The following is a 17,399-nucleotide window of genomic DNA, read 5'->3' on the forward strand; positions in this document are numbered from 1 at the left end:
TATATATATATAATGATTATTATAATGCACTAGCAAATGCATTAGTGAACAGATTTCTACTGTTGAAAAATATATAAAGTAGTTGCAACTTTACTCAGGTGAGTAGTTTTAGCAATAGTCTGAATAGTCTCTACTTTACAGGAATTGATGAACCTCGTCCCACGTGAGCACTATTTCTTCACCCACTGCCTCTTTCTTAGCTGAAATAAAAGATTCGTGATAATAAACACCTTTAAACAAGGTTTTCACACCAATCCAACATGTATTTAACATTTTATCTGTGCACACCTGTCAGAGATCACAAACTCTCAGTACGTTTCGTATACAGTTTGAATTTCCCATCCAATTTATGTCACAATGTGGGTTTGGAGGAAGGTTAGGACCCAAGATGCAGAACCAGAGACACGGGGCAGGAGGTGGAAAAATCGTAAAATCCTTTATTAAGGAGTAAATCCAAAGGAGGCAGGGAGCCAAAGACCAAAGTCCAAAAATCCTAATATCAAAAACTAGAGAAATCCAAGAACACAAGAGGCCTAAAGATACTAAAACCTAGCGAGGGGGATGAGAAGATGCTGACACAAACAATGGACCAACAACACAGAGAGACACAGACAAGGTTATATGCACAGGGGCGGGATGAATGAGAGATGAGCTGCAGGTGCGTGAGGAGAGAGAACCTAGTGAAATCAATTAACTAATCAGGGAGAGGAAACTAAGCTGAGAAGGTAAAATAAACATGGCCTATGAATAATAACCAAAACCTAAAGACTGGGAGAACCAAATAAAGATCTAAGGAGAAAAGGAGAACTAATAAACCGGTGGGGAAGGACCAAGGAACCTAGGAGAAGAAAACCTGAACCTATGAGAACTATAGGAAAAATCTAGTTAGATAATACAAGAAAATACAGGAAGCTTAAGGGGAGAACCTGGAGGGGGCTGTAGACAAGGGGACACATGAGGAACACAAGGAGACACATAAGGGGGTCCTAGAGGGGGATGGAGAACACCAGGACACACACGAGGGAGCCGCAGATGCAGACTATGACAATTTAGTCTTGTTTTGTTTGCTGTTAGGCAGCGTGTCTTCACTTGCAGCAGGCTTTCTTTTTAACAGGTTGAGCACCGAGGGTGACTGTTGTTTCTCGTTCTTTGTCCTCCGCCTCCATCAACACTCTGAAAAAGAACAGAATGACAAATACAAAAAGGAAAACAGCATGATTGTACTCTGTCAGGACCAACATCATTAACACATCTGATGATGAGTGTGCAGTGGGGTAGATCCTGAATCTTACCTGGCTAGTTGCGTCAGCGACTCTGTCACGTTTTTTCCTGTGTAGGCACTGACCTCAAAGAACATTACCTTGTGTTCCTATAATAGATACACACAAAAACATGAGTCTCACACACACACACACACACACACACATGCATGCATGCACACAAAACTAACAGTTTTACTTTGTGCAAAGTTCAGGGTTCTGAACCAGCGTGCGTTTTTTACATTAAGATAATTGCATTATGTCACTTTCTAGAAAAGTCTAAAGGAGTTATTTTTAATCTGACTACCTACAACTATTGGTCTGCGTGGACGCTGGCGCCGTTTGCTGCCGCTGCTCGCCGGTTTAACTTTTAAGCATTTTATAATGCTTTGTCTTCAAATGTTTGTATTGTTTCTGCGGTGTACTTTTGGGTTTTTAATGTGCCACATGTAGTGAACTTTCATCAACGTTTTACGAGTGCAAGTGGACCTTTTACCTGCCCTCCTGTTTCTGGGACTCGTCACCTGTCTCTGCCCTGCCTTGGCACTGCAGACATGGGCTCCAGCAGGCTTCTCATCTGGTCTGCTCTCCTCGGGGCAATTCTGTTCTTCTGCTACCATCCTGCTTCTGGTTTACTCCGTTACACAGCCACTGAACTCCTCTGGCTTCGCTGGAATCTGCCAGCGTTCGACCGAAGGTCCCGCAGAATCTTCTCCTTTGACACATCCGAAACCATAAAATTCTTCTGGTCCACTACCTGCAACAACTACCGTAAATCTCACCGGACCATCGATCCTAGCGTGTTTGCCTGCCCATCTAGGTCGGCTAGCGCTGCTGTCAAACTGGATAACTCCACCGTCAACTTTGGACTTCTCAACATCTGCTCGTTTACACTCAAGGGGGATCTCATCAAAGATCTCATCACTGACCGTAAGTTTGACTTTTTAACTCTGAATGAAACATGGCAGCAGCCAAACGATTTCTCTCAAGTAAAGGACGCTACTCCTTCCGGCTATGCTTACATTAGTCATCCCCGTGGCAATGGCCGAGGCAGAGGTTGCAACAATTCATCGTGAGAAGTGGCGAGTTCTGCCTGTCTCAGTGCCTGACTTCAGTTCTTTTGAATGCATGGTTTTTAAATTACCTATTCCAACTCCCACTACTGTTGCCTCAGTTTATCGCCCGCCTAAGCCAAACAGTGACTTCATAAATGATTTATCCTTATTACTCACCCAGCTTTCTACTTTATCACAGAATGTTATTCTCTTGGGGGACTTCAATAAACATTCAGACAATAAACACCTGCCTATGACCAGGGAATTCCTGTCCTGTTTGGAGAGTTTTGGTCTCAGTCAATTTGTTGACGTTCCTACCCACATCAAAGGACACACTCTGGACTCAGTTTGCTGCTCAGGTGTCATTCCAACAAACTGTGCAGCCGATGAACTCCCTCTAACAGACCATTTTCTCTTGTCATTTAATGTCACCCTCTGCCTATCTGCAATTCATTCACCACATCTCATCTCTTTTCGGAACCTTAAATCTATTGACATGGATACGCTCAGCACCAATTCTGACAACATAAAAATCCCGGATCACCTCTCCAGGCCTGATTAACTTGTCTTCTATTACAACAGTGCTCTGAATGGCACCTATAACTCTGTTGCTCCTCTTAATACTCGGTTGGTTTCCTTCTCAACAAGTGCACCCTGGTATACTGCTGAATTACGTTCACTAAAATCCAAAGGTCGCCAACTTGAACATCTTTACAAAAGAACTGGCCTCAGTGACCTCAAAGAGATGCATCTGACCCATTTACGGAACTACAAAACTTCAATAGCCTCTGCCAAATGTGTTTATTTCTCTGGACTTGCAACTTTCAACACTGGTAACCCAAGAGCCTAGTTTTCATTATTGAATAGATCTGTCCAAACTCTTTACCATCACATATGTGCTCTGCTGTCACCTGCCAATCTAAACTGCTGTTTTTCAATGACAAAATTTGTAAGATCCATCAACACTTATCTACTGTTTCTCTCCAGCCACTCTTTTCTCCCCATTGTTCTTCTTTCTCCACTTTCCAACTCCCTAATGCCTCTGAAATTTCCGATCTTGTCTGCAAACCAAAGTCTTCCACCTGTCAGCTTGATCCCCTTCCCACCTCTCTAGCTGAATCCTGCCCGTCTTCTCTCACTCCATTCATAACTGCCATTATCCACTCCTCTCTCACCACTGGTATTGTTCCATCTCAACTCAAAACCGCTGCAGTCACACCCATACTTAAAAAATCAGGTGCAGACCCAAACAACTTTAATAACCTTCACCCCATTTTCTAACCTACCTTTCATTAAAAAAAATCTGGAGAAATTCGTCGTCTCCCAACTCCACTCTCAATTGGAACAAAAAACTCTCCATGAACTATTTTAATCTGGTTTTCGCCCCGGTCACAGTACAGAAAATGCTCTCTTAAAAATCACTAATCATCTTCTGACTGCTGCTGATTCAGGCCTTCTTACCATCCTCATCCTGCTTGATCTGAGCGCAGCTTTTGATCCCATTTCTCATTCAATCCTTCTTGACAGGCCCTCATCTATTGGTGTATCCCATCTCATACTTGACTGGTTCCTCTCTTATCTCTCAAGTCGCACACAATTCATACAACTCAAATCCTTCAGATCAGACCCCTCCCCAGTTGTCAAAGGTGTGCTCCAGGGTTCTGTCTTGGGGCCCCTTCTCTTCATTATCTACCTCCTTCCACTTGGTCATATCTTTCGCAAATTTAACATTCATTTTCACTGCTATGCCGATGACACCTAGCTTTACTTTTCCTTAAAACCCCAATCTCCACTTCCACCCCCCTCCCTCTATTCCTGCCTTGCTGAAATTAAATCTTGGTTCACCACAAACTTTCTCAAACTCAACAGCGACAAAACAGCAATCCTTTTAGTTGAATCAAATCCACCTAAAGCCTGGTTTATGCTTCTCCGTCAGCTCCGCAAGGGACAGACACGCACGGATTGACGGAAGCGTTTTGCTCTCATACTTCTCCGTCTCCTGGAGAGTGTTGCAAAGCAATTGCCCGGCAGGACCACAGAGGGCGTAGTGCTGTTCTGTGGTATCATGTCATGTATCGGTCCAAGATCGTGTGTTTATATTGTGTTTTTGTCTATATAAGAGACTTTTAACACGGACATATTTGTCTCTCATTCTCCCACCGCTTCATGCGCTCCCCACCTCTAAACCCATGTTTCCTGTCATTTCCGTCCACAAATAAAACGCTTGCTGCGCATCTTTTCACTCCTCCAGTCACGGGAGAATTAAACGTTCATATTTTTAGAGTTTTTTCGCGAGGTATTCTTCAAGCTTCTCCGTGTCTGCTGCTAGTTTTCCTCGGCTCTCTTTGCAATGGCGGCGCTGTAAACAACAGCGGCGTCCTGACCAATCACAAGCTTTCGTAATCCGTCTCGTTCGACGGATGTTTAAAAAAGTGGGCTCGACTCCGTACGTACTTGCGTGCCCTACGCAAGGACGGATAATGGCGTTGCGTGTCTCCGCACTAACGCAGACGGAGAAGCATAAATCAGACTTTATCCAAAGCTCCCAGTTTGTCCCTTACTGTTGATTCCACCTCTGTTTCTCTTTTCATGCAGGTTAAGAGTCTGGGTGTCATCCTTGACACCACTCTTTCATTTCTGTCCTACATCAGTAACATCACTAGGTCTGCCTACTTTCACCTGCGCAATATTAATCGCCTTCGCCCCTTTCTCACCCCCCACTCTGCTTCCACACTTGTTCACAGCCTTGTCACCTCAAGAATCGATGACTGCAATTCACTCCTATTTGGTTTACCACAAAAGTCCATCCATAAGCTCCAACGGGTCCAGAATTCTGCTGCACGCATCATTTCCAAACCCCCTGTGAGTCACTACTTCAGCCCTGTCCTGCAACAGCTTCACTGGCTTCCTGTTAGACAACACATAGATTTCAAAATCCTTCTCCTCACATTTAAAGCTATCCATAACCTTTCTCCCCATACCTGTCTGACCTCATTCACATTCTCTCTCCCATCCGTTCCCTCAGATCATCATCCTCTATCACTCTCTCTGTCCCACATTTCCGTCTCAGCACTATGGGAAGCAGAGCTTTCAGCAGCTCTGCTGCCCGTCTCTGGAATCCTCTCCCTCAAGCCGCCCGTAACTCTGACTCGCTCTCCTCCTTTAAATCTAGACTCAAATCCCGCCTATTTCAGACTGCATACTGCTAGTGTCACCTTTTCCATCTTCTTTGATTTTATTATCTAGTTGGTATTTTTAGGCTTCTGTGTGAGATTTTTGCTGTTTTTAACTTGGTTTCTTTGTTATTATTTTATTGCTGTAAAGTGTCCTTGTGTCCCTTGAAAGGTGCTTTTAAATAAAATGCATTATTATTTTTAGTATTAATCCATGAGTTAGGCTTACAAAAGACAGTTGTTGAGCATCTCTAAACGACACCTCCCTCTCTCGTTCCATGTCCATTTTGTTGCCTAGCAGGAGAATATGAATCCCTTCACCTGCTGCTTCCTGAGGAAATACAGAGCAGAGCTCTTCATTTGTCAAACTGCATCCCTTTTAAGAGATAAAGGAGCTCTAGATACAGTTCATGCCTCTGAAAGCTAGTAAAGGAGCAGGGTTACATCTATATTTACTCATATTTAACATGTCACAAAATCACTTGGCCTTAATTTCAATTCAATTCAATTCAAGTTTATTTATAAAGTGCCAAATCACGACAAGAGTCACCTCAAGGCACTTCACGCAGTAAACATTCCAATACAGGTCAGTTCATTAATAGATATTTGTGTGAAATTCCACATTTATTAGCAGTGAAAGAAAAGAAAACAACACATAAAAACTGTACGAGTCTGATTTCATGAAAGAACCAGCATCGAGATTGTCTGGGGGTTAACCATTTCACCTGGACGCTGGAGAGCCACGGTCGTATAGCCTTGAAGCTTTCGTCCACTGTGACGTCATACATCACAACCACACCGTCGGCCTTACGGAAGAACTGTTTGGTAATGCTGCGATACCTGCAAAAATGACAAAATAAAGTTTACTAACTGTAGGCAATGCATGTTCCCATGACGAAGAACCGACATCGTATAGATGCTAAATAGAACAAGGCACTCTGTGCATCATCCATCTGGACCATGGACGTAATTTGGGCGGGGGGGGGGGGGGGGGGGGGGGGGGGGAACCCTGCACTTTTTACCATCCAAAAACAATATTACGCTATATTACATTGACACTGGTTGAGCTCTAGGACCAAGTGGAAAACAACCGTTTGTGTTGAAGCCTGTTTCCCATTAGATCATACTGTAAAGATACCCCCCACCCCCTGTCCCCCCCCCCCCCACTTCTAAAGTGAAAATTACGTCCATGATCTGGACACAGGTGCTCAACGGCTAGGAAACAAGACAGTAAAAACGGGCCTGAACTACCTGGTCAGAGAAATATTCTAATTGATGCACCAATTAAATTCTAGACTGATTTGGAATTAATTCATGACATTTGAGTCAAATCTTTAAAAGGCACGCACAATGTTGCAAAATATGGCAATCTTAAACTCTTGAGTTCAACAGCAAAAACGTAGCTTTGATTCATGTAAAACTCATAAAGATGTAGCCAGTTTGCGTTTGGTTAACTTGATTTGACTTGATCTTGAATTAGGTTGACTCCAAGATGAGCAACGCCCATCTCTTCATTGTCTTTCGGTCGTGGGCAATAAAAAGGTCATCTGCAGCGGTGACCAAAGGCACAAAGTTTGCTGTCTCCATCTTTTTGTGAACTAAAATTTGTACTTCAATTTTACAACTTGGCTGGTGAGATAGAGCGCTACCTCTAACTAAACTAAAGATAACTATTTTATCTTCTGTATTTTCTTTCTAAATTCACTGATTTTAAAATTAGCATTGAGTAAATGACACATTTATAAATTCCTTTTTTTCAACTTACCTTTCCTGACCTGCAGTGTCCCAAAGCTGCATGGCGACCTGCATGTTCCCCAGAGTCAGTGTCTTCACGCTGTAGTCAATACCTGGTCGGGAGATTAGAAAAGGAAACCCTCATCTTTTAAAAGGTGCTGAACCTTAGATGAGAGAATGGTCACCATGGGGTGGAACAAGTAGGTGATAAAAGGGCTGACGTTAACGTTTCAGGAGAGATTAAACACTTAATCTGCTGTAGAATGTGAGCCGGGCAGTGTGACTTCACAAGCCCTTTCATGTGATGCTAAATCACACTCATGACGGATTGTGTCTTCTCACCCACTGTAGCGGTTGTGGACGGGTGGAAACGTCCCTCGCAGAAAGAGCGTAGCAAGGACGTCTTCCCTACGCTGGAGTTTCCAACCAGGACCACCTTGAACAGACGATCTGGGGCAAACAGAGCTCTCTCTTTGGCTTCCTGAAGATGAAGGAAATGTTTTCTCAAAGCTTTCTGATGGTGAGAATACATCAGAGCAGATGATTTACCTGCTGGGTCTCCTTCCCCACAGGCTGTCCTCTTGAAGACATTGGAGTCTTCTTCACTCGGTGAAGGTGGGACTTCTTAGAAGGAGAAGGAGCTTCAGTGGTGCTTGGTGTCAGTCTGGAGGGAGGGGTTACGGGAACATCTGTAGCTTTAACAGCAACGGGTTCATTTTCACTCAGTGCATCTTCCTCATCCACCTCATCTTCCTCCTCACTCAGCTGGTGCGGTAAGATCTGAGGTCCACCTTGAAGCAGGTGTGGTAGATGGTCCTCCTCAATGGAGATGATGCGATGCAGGGGCCACCCATCTGGTGGAGCATCCACAACTTCCTCCTCTTCCTCCACCTTCCTCCCAGTCTCCACTTTCTTTGACCGGTCTCTGTTTTTCACTGTCATGGTGGTCTTGCCTGAATTCTTTCTGGTTTTTGGCTTGACTTCATGCAGCTCGGGTTGAGCTCCGCTGGCGTTACCGTTGGCCAAACCTGAGACCCTCTTCACTGAAGGTCGTTGACATTTAGAGGCGCTGGCGGTGGTGGTGGAGGAAGTGGGTGGAGTTTCGTCTTCACTACAGGAGGATGGAGCAACAAACACGATTTGAAGGTGCTCTACAGGCAACGCTTCTAAAGACAGGAAGGACCTGTCCACCATCAGAGAAGCTCTTTAGGAACAGATGACAAACAGAGGATATACTCCCATCAATTCACTTAGCTGAGAGCAATCATCTCAGGCCAGAGCCCTCAAATGTTCATTTTAACTAAACTGAAATAATAATTTGTTTGATTATGAATCATGATTAGAATCAGATATCCTCTGTTTTTCCTTCTTTACTGATTTGTTTTTTAATTTTTGCAGAGAAATCTTAATCTGATGGGTGACTTTAGTTAAAAGGGGAGTGAGATGATCCAGGAATTACCTTTTTGCTGGTTTGCTGGAGTCGTCAAACAAGTCGTCGAGGTCCGCTCTCTGTTTCTGCTTCCTTCTGAGTGAATTTCTCGGCTTTTTAGAACAAAAACAACATGTTATAAAATGTTATTTTCAATCTTTTGGTGTTGAAAACGCCATTTCAGTAGATAAATAAAGCAGATTTTACTCACTACACCACAGCAAACGTCGCACTCATCTTTTAAATGTTTGTTCATTTCTCTGGAACAAACAAGAGAGAAAAACATCTTTTGTTAGTTGCTTCTTGGTCACGTTAAAGAGATCTACAAGGTTATGAGTAGAAGAAAAGTATTAAAATTGTCATGGTTCTGCTTTTTCTCTGTGGCTGTGCTCCTGAGTGTTTGCAGGTGAGCAGGTTGGAGAGCCGCAGCTACAGCTGATTATCAGTCAGCCAGGCCAGAGGATATAAGGAGCGGTGTTGCCACACTTCTGTGCCGGTTGATACTCTATTGATGGGTACTCTAGCTCTCCTCGTTCCTCTTTGACGCTAGTCTTGTATTTTTCTCCCGTGTGCTCAGTTTTGCTCTCCTTGTCTGCTCCAGTACCAGCCCTGGATTCTTACCCTCAGCTTCCTGCAGTCTGAAGTGGATATATTTCCCAACGCCGCTCAACTCCTCTGGTCTCCCGCTCTCCACCTCTCACCTGTCCTGGATTACTCCTTTGCCTGCTACACCTCTCCAGACCATCTCCAGCTCAGACCTGACTTGCCTCCCTCTCCAGCTCAGACCCACACTTCATACAGTAAGACTCCAACACCATTACTCCAGTGTTTTCTTGGTTCTCAGTTTTCATTTTTTGCTATCTTCTGTTTTAGAATCAGAACGCCCCCCTGGCCCAGTTTGGATCAGCGCTTTTCATTTTCATTAATTCTTTATAATAAAAACATATTTTACTCACCTCTCTCCTCGTGATTCTTTCATGTGGGTTAGAAAACTTCAGCCCAACATGACAAATTAAATCAAAACCAGATTTGGATATTTTTCATGTGGTGCTTTCGTCTCACCTGAGGAGATCAAGCTGCTTCATAAGACTCTGCTTTTCCCGCTGCAGCCCTTCAGTGACTCTGTACATTTCCCTTAAACGTGACAAAGACCACATCAATCAGCCTGGTACTTGCATCGTACGCATAGAGAAGCACTTTAATGGATTTATTTCATTTAGATATTTTTAAGAGCTTATTACTATCACAAATTTGTTGCTTTATTCCTATTTTTCAGGATTCCATATAACAGAAGCAAACCATCTGACTCAAACAAGTTATTTTTAGGCCCATGAGTTTGCAGAGTTTCCACCTACATCTCCTTCTCCCACTGCAGCTGGGCAGCCTGCTCCTGCAGCATGGCCAGCTGCTCCTGGGCCAGCGTCAGCTCCTGGCTGGTGTTCTCCAGCGCTCTGGACAGCTCGTCATTGGTCATTTTCAGCTTGACGTTCTCCACGTGGCTCTCCTGCTTCTCGTTGTTCAGCTCATGGCACTGGAGCTCTAACTGCCACAAATGGAGTTTTAATAAGTAACAGTATCGGTGATATGGATCTGCTGTGTTTAATTGTGAAGTTTACAGGTTCATAAACCTATTTTTGGATCTGCAAAAACAGTGTTTTCTGTCCGTAGCAGTGAGGCAGAAATTAGCATTTCAGAAAACTTTTAATTGCATTTCTAATAAATCTGCTCGGTACAATCCAAACTAATCACACCAACACCTCTGTGACTTGTTACCAGTAATTGCAGTGGTGATGACAACCCAATTAAAATAAATGCAACCCACTGGGTCGCCAGCTTCTCAGTTCAACATTTGGCGAACTTTCCTCGAGGTTGGGATGTTTTTACGTTAGCAGAGGTGGCTTTAATGGAGCTAATGATTGGCTGTGAGATGGTGATTCCAGCTAGCTTTGCTTTGCTATATTTAGAGCCAAACTTGGCATGAATGCATTTTTAGAAAACAAGTTTTACAGAGCTGAGCTGGACAGAAAATAAAGCTTTTCAGTCGTGTAGGCTACTTGTGACTAAAAACACCTTCGTTAAAAAAATTTAAAGTCCTACAAAACGGGCATGAATTTACATTTTTAAATCTAAAATCTATCAAATATGGATATTTTTGACAAATACATATAAACAAACCCGTTTCTGTTTCTGGAAAAGGTGATCCAGCTCCCTCTCCTTTGACAGAAGTTGGTGCTCCAGGTCCTGACTGTGCAGCTGAATGCGCTCGGAGTCCTAAAGGCTCAGAACAGAAAGGATAAGGATAAAAGTTCACAGAGAGGCACACAACTAAGGATAGAGGCTCCGTCAGACGCACACACTAAAGAAAAACATTTCAAAAGGTAGGTTGCAACAAAAAAAAGGCAAATAGTTAACTTAATTTCACCCTATAAACTCAACCCACATCCTAAAGAATCCTGGCAGATATCACAAGACACCCCCACAGAAATCCGGTCTCCATGCTAAACCAGGGAGAGTGTGGGAGGACTGCATTAGATTGGATCTCTCATCTAATTAAAAACCGTCTTAAAGTTGGTAAAATGTTGGTTTTTTAACATCTCACAAAAAGTCAAAATCAGGGATTCTTGAACCTTTTCAAATCAATCAAATTCAAAGATACTTTATTAATCCCAGAGGGAAATTAGAGTTTCAGTACACACAATTCAGAGATCAGACATACATGGGCAAGACACATGACAAGAATTGGTGACTGTGGTCATCCGCAACCCTGAGTCGCGCTACCTTAATAGAGATAATAGGGTTACATGAGGGTTGGTTCAGGTGGAGGGAAAAATGGCACTTCAGAGGGAGAGCAGCTTTGCTCTGCAAAAAAAAAAAAACACCTCAGACAGATATGTTGTGTTGTCTGAAGTCTGTTGCATAAGTGTCCACTAGGTGGGGTGGTGGGTTGGGACTATCCCCACTTCAGTTCCTGCAGCCACGATAAGCAGCGCATGTCACCCCAGTGTGGATAGGGGGAGGAGCATTGAGGGTTGCAGTGACCCTGGAACATTTCAGCGGCCTTCCCGCAGTCCCGCCCAGGCTGGGAAAGGAGACAGAGTTGAGTTGCCATAGCGACGGCACATTCCACATATCTTCTGAGGGGGGAGTTTTCGTTGGAGCCTTGCAGGCTCAAGGGCGCCAGATTCCGATTAGAAATTGTTTTGGGGCCAGACAGAGATCATTTCCTCTCTGTCTTACAGTTTGTTGGTCCTCAACCTCTCAAGATCCCAATAATGGACATTAATCTATCCTAATCCGTGCTGTTTCGTCCACTCTCCCCTTGATGGCATCCATCTTTGTGCCAAAGAATGAATCTCCGCCAAAGTTCCAAGCTTACGGTTCATCTCGACAATTATGTGAGTCTGTGAATTCACAGCGCGGTGCAATCCATCTCTGAGCTCCGGGATCAGGCCAATATTCCTCGACAGCTCATTAATTTTCCAGTAAGCCAGGTAGCCTCCAAGGCCAATGAGCAGGAAACCCGACACCAACACCACAAATATCCACACGTCTTCAGAGTCCTCCACAGACAGCTGGTCTGTCCCAGAGGGGCATCCGGGAGCCCCTTCTCCCGTTCTTATCATTGAAAAAATTTTATCATCCACGTTGAGTGACCAACTGACGAGATCCATTTTAGTGAATTTCAGTTTCCAGTTTCCAGAAAAAATGCAGAAGCAGCCGTGCACCCAACACACACAGACAGACAAAGGCCTTGAGGATAAGACATGGAGGAGAGGAGAAGAAAAGCATCTGCACCCTCCGAGAGCCGGAAGAAACAGCTGGGGTTAAGTCAAACTGCACCTGAGAAGGAAGCTGATTCCTCGGTGGCTGAGCCGAGCATCCATACCTGCAGCAGAAGCCTGTCTTTCTCAGTCTTGATCTGTGCCTCCATCTCTTCGTATAAATGACGAATCTCGCTGTTGTGAGTAGCAGCCTTTCTGGAATGTCAGAAAAATAACAATTATTAGTGACTCTGTGAAGCACGAAACAAACTTTTTTCAAATCAAATCGTTTCAAGATGATAACATTGTCCTTTTAAGTGCTTTAGGGGGATTAAAAACACTTGGACCAACATGCAAACAGCAGTAGGACTCCTTGTTCATACCAGAGCTGTACACTGGAATTCCCATCCCGTCTGAAAAGAACTTAACCAGCTAATAAAGCAGCATAAATCTATGTAGTCCCAAGGCATTCCTATTCCCTGTTGATGCTTGTTCTGTTTGCAACTTTACCCAATTTCACAAAAGTATAAATAACTCCCTTCAATAGTAGCTTTTTTGTTTACTTACAGCAGTAAAAACAGCTATTAGTCATTGTGAGTCCAGATTAATGGTAATTCAACAGGAATGTGGAATTTGTTCTTCAGAGAATTCCTGTTAATTCCATGCAAACATCCCAGCCTGGTTCCATAATATAATCATACACACAAACAAACGTACTGTTAATCTCCAAGTCAGAGCTTCAGAGTTTAAAAAAACAACTAATTTGAACTTTTCATTGTGAAAACACTAGTGCCAAGTCTCTTAATTCCTGTTTTCGTGTTTAATCTCCAACTTGCAAACAGTCATTTCCTTGTCATCCATCCACCTAGCAGAAGTTAGGGTTTGTGTGTTGTTTGTGTTAATGTTCAGTGGTGTTACCTCTGCAAGGCACTCTCCATCTCCGTCCTTTCCTGATGGGCCTCTTTAATTTGGTGAGTAACCCTGGCCAAAAACTCTTCAAAGTTGGAGAGGAGGTGAGGCTCATCCCGCCTGAGTTTGGCCCAAAGGCTGCGCACCTCGTCTGGACTGGAGAAGAGGGAAAAGAAGGATGTAAATAGGCAGATTTGTTAAATTAATCTGGGAATGAAGAGACTCAAACGACACAAAAAGATGTGAACACAGAGAATATGCTCACTCCTCAAACACATTACTGGCTCCCAGACTTTCCAGCAGCATGGTGAAGTGTCCCTCCTCCTCCTCATCTTCCATTCCTGACAGTCTGGCTTCCCACTGGCTCTGGTAAAGCGCTTCCTTTGCCTTAGAAACCGGCACAAGGCCCTGATTCAGCTCATCAGTTACTGAGATTCTGCGACCGTGCAGGAACTGACCTAAAGTGTATCAAAACAGGTGATTTTTTTTCCAAGCTGGACATCAGTTTTCAATAAAAAAAACGCACTTCCCGAAACAATCTGCTACTATATTTAATGTTAAAATAGTTACTCTGTCCCCGTCCCTCTCTGCTGTGCTCCAGCTCTGCCTCACAGCCCCGTTCTTGCAAAAGAAAAAGCGCAGATGCAACCTAATCACTATAGTAACCACTGATGTAGTGAATGATTAAAAAAAAGGTCTTCATTAGCAAGAACGCTGTCCAACAATGAAATTGAAATCTTCCCAAATTATTTTAGGGATTGGAAATGTTTGATTCATCAGGATTTTTTGAGAACTTTCTTTTAAAGAAAAAGAAAGAAATGATTGTTCGTGTTCAGGGTTTATTTTTCGGCGTAACCTGACGTTTCACAGCTTGTCTGTCTCATCCACCACTGCCAGTTTCAGAAAAAGAACATGACCACACCACGCCTGTCCTGAAATCCGGTTGCTGTGTCCTGCTGGAGCGGATTTTAAAGAGCAAGTCACTCCAAATCAACATTTTTTTTGCTGATAAACTATATAAATGAGTGTCTGATTGTGCTGTAGACAAATGCAGTCAATAATTTGGCATTTTAGTGCATCTTAGTTAAAATTTAAATATTTTGCCTAAAACTGTCAGCGGTGCACCGTTGTCTGGCAAAAACTCAGCACTGCATTTGAATTGAAATCTGCCATCGCTATTGGCTAAACGGTACACAATGATGTGAGATGGTACATTATGATGTCACAATGTTGTGTGTGTATTTGTTAGTGGCTCCACCCTCTAGGTCTGCTAGGCAACAGCATTTGTTGCCTTTTTCAAACAGGAAGTGGGAGTTGAGTAAGAATCTGGTCGTGGGTGACTTGCTCTTTAAGGTCTTGTTTTGAACTACATGCCGAAAATAAAGCAGATGACTCTGGGTGGGTGTGCGTTAGCTTTTTGTGCTCCATCGCCCTGGAATTATGATCTGCCACAGGATGTCAGACAACAAGCATGCTCTGTGGAAGTTTTAAAATCTAAACTGAAGATATACCTTTTTACTAAAGCTTTTACTGGTTGATCATTTGGTTCTTTTAAGGCATTTTACTTAATTTCATGTTTTAGCTTGTTCTTTATCTAAAGTTGTTTCATTATCTCTCTCTCACACACATACACACACACACTGTATATATCTCTTGCAGCGAGCCTGCTTTCTATTGTGCTAAAGTTGCGTATTCAGGTTATAAGTAATTTCATGCTTCAAATGGAAAACTAATGGATTGTTCTGCATTTTTCCCTCCATAAAAAAATGTCAATCAAAAATAAATTTCACAGCTCTGTCTCCATTTGATGCAGTTGTTTCATCTGCTTTGCTTTGGATTAAACTGTAAGGCGTTAATGGCCGCTGAAGGCAGGAAACCTACTGAATCTAGAGGAAAACGCCGCCAGCGTGAGGTGACCTGTGTGGTCTGTGTCCAGGGAGTCGAAGACGTCCTCCAGCTCTTCAGCAGAAAGAGGCAGCTCTCTGTGGAGTCGCTGTCGGGAGGACAACAAACCGGCTAAATGAAATACAGTAATGTGATCGCTGGGTGATTAGAAGCAGTTTATTTTTTAAACAACTCTCTTTTCTATTCTTCAAACTCAAAAATAGCTTGCTATCATCAGTGCCTGCTTCATGGACATAATTTTCACTTTAGAAGTGGGGGGGACACGGGGGGGGGGTATCTTTACAGTATGTTCTAATGGGAAACAAGCTTCAACACAAACGGTTGTTTTCTGCTTGGTCCTAGAGCTCAACCAGTTTCAATTTACTATAGCGTAATATTGTGTTTGGATGGTAAAAAGTGCAGGGGTCAAAACTTGACTTTGGAAAAAGTGGGGGGGGGGCATGTCCTCCCTGTCCCCCCCAAAATTACGTCCATGGCCTGCTTCATGTGTCACCCAACAGCGATTTTCACAGAAAGCTTACATGCAACAATAATGACGGCACGAGGCTCCTGAACTCAGGCCCAATTAACTGTCGATGCAGCACAACGCTTTAAAGCGGCTTCTGTTTATCGTTCCTGCCTGCAGAATAACGTGTGCAGGTAAGCAGACTTATACCGGTGCACGTTGTCATCAGCAGCGCTCGTCAGCCTGTTCGGGGGCACTGAGAGGGCACGGTGCTTTTTTTAATATGATAAAATGAGAAATAGGAAACTCCAGCACAAAGCCAGAGCGGTGACACTAAGTGTTTCCTGCTTGTTATTCACTGTTATTAACGTCTAACGGGAGGACACAAGTAAAAGCATGCAGGTCACACAGGCATGACCTGTTGTTCTGCTTCACAAACTCTTAATGCTTTCACAGGTTGTCCGGGAATCAGAGAAGCTAAACACAAAAGGATGAGGCTGTCTAACAAAAACATATTCCTCTGCTGGGACGTAACGCCATCATCTCTAACCCTCATATCAGTGCGGTGGATGAAGCCTTTCCCCTCCACATCGCAGGTCTGAAAGAACTCCTTGGTCTTGTCCAGAAGGGCGGTGTGATCCCAGTCTGAGCCTCTCCTCTCCGGGCTTGGTCTCAATCCATTCACCTTGCACTCGTCTTCCTCCATGCTCTTCAAAAAGGGACACTGGTGTATTTAGGAGAGAGCACTTTAAGTGCTCCGTTCAACCCTTGGGGGCCTTTGGAGTCAGCATGGCGGCGATGAGAAGCAGCAGCCGAGGAGATCCGTGGCTTTTGCTGATAATGGAGGTTTCTCTGTCAAAAGAAACAAAATAAACAACAACTAAACAAATGTTCCAGAATGTCTATCTGAAAAGGGCTCCACAGTAGCAGACTTATTACAACTTTAAACCACTTCCCCTTTCCAACTGAGCAGGAACAAGTGGTGCAAAAGCACTGAAGGATTATCTTAATGCCTTGCTGTAAGGAACACATGACAGCGTAATGACTGCACTGCCAGATCCTGAGAAGCAGATGTATTACCTCTGCTCGCTAAAAGCCATTTTTAACACATCTCTGATGGAAAAGAACCTGATGTATGAGCTGTTAAATGTGTGAATGCTTCTTGTTTTGTTTGTGAAAATCTGAAACTTGCAGATTATAGGTGAGATTAATCGTCTTTAAATGTCAAAAAATTTGTTTTTCTTTCATAATATCAAACTTTCAGGACAATAAACTCCATATTTACACTCAATATGTTACATAATAAGGAAAATACGTTTTAACATGTGAAACCTTTCAGCAAACTAGAACAAATCAGAAACAAAATGTCAACGTCTCACCTCCTTACGAGCAAAATAACCCAGAGCCTTCCTTCGAAATCAAGTTTCAACAGTGCTGACCGTTTTCTGTACTTAGGAAGTCCTGCCTCACAGATGAACGCTCAACAAGTCATTCTGCAACCATGTGATGTCATGAGGAAGTCGCCTGAGGCTTTTCAGTTTGGGTGCACAGTAGCTCACTGATGGAGGGGGGGGGGGGAGGCTGCAGAAAATTCTCTCTATGCAAGCTAACGCTACATTCTGTATGACAACAGCAGAACCGACACCTATGGACTTGAGCATTGTGCAACAGATAAACAATCTAAATTGATCCAAAGATAATACTAAAATAGTGGTGATGTATTATTAGT

At 43.4% G+C, this 17,399-nt stretch overlaps 1 protein-coding gene across 3 annotated transcripts; it reads right to left on the reverse strand.

Moving 5' to 3' along the window:
• Positions 1–417: 417 nt before the first annotated feature.
• Positions 418–17,256, reverse strand: cracr2ab (calcium release activated channel regulator 2Ab). Of its 3 annotated transcripts, none has more exons than XM_015959512.3 (18): positions 17,050–17,256; positions 16,221–16,522; positions 15,202–15,313; positions 13,586–13,778; positions 13,330–13,476; positions 12,537–12,627; positions 10,826–10,921; positions 10,006–10,193; positions 9,713–9,784; positions 8,862–8,910; positions 8,681–8,763; positions 7,771–8,425; positions 7,564–7,702; positions 7,253–7,334; positions 6,213–6,327; positions 5,717–5,818; positions 1,293–1,369; positions 418–1,173 (listed from the first exon to the last, which is right to left on the reverse strand). In XM_015959512.3, the coding sequence occupies exons 2-18, from the start codon at positions 16,374–16,376 to the stop codon at positions 1,086–1,088; spliced, it is 2,445 nt and encodes an 814-aa protein (XP_015814998.3). In that variant the 5' UTR covers positions 16,377–16,522; positions 17,050–17,256; the 3' UTR covers positions 418–1,085. The 3 variants fall into 3 exon arrangements, with proteins under 3 accessions (XP_015814998.3, XP_070404864.1, XP_070404861.1); XM_070548763.1 differs by having other exon boundaries at positions 7,771–8,332; positions 10,006–10,189; positions 10,826–10,928; XM_070548760.1 differs by having other exon boundaries at positions 10,006–10,189; positions 10,826–10,928.
• Positions 17,257–17,399: the final 143 nt, after the last annotated feature.

Source organism: Nothobranchius furzeri, chromosome 1 (genome assembly GCF_043380555.1).
Source record: "Nothobranchius furzeri strain GRZ-AD chromosome 1, NfurGRZ-RIMD1, whole genome shotgun sequence".
NCBI classification, from domain to species: domain Eukaryota; kingdom Metazoa; phylum Chordata; class Actinopteri; order Cyprinodontiformes; family Nothobranchiidae; genus Nothobranchius; species Nothobranchius furzeri.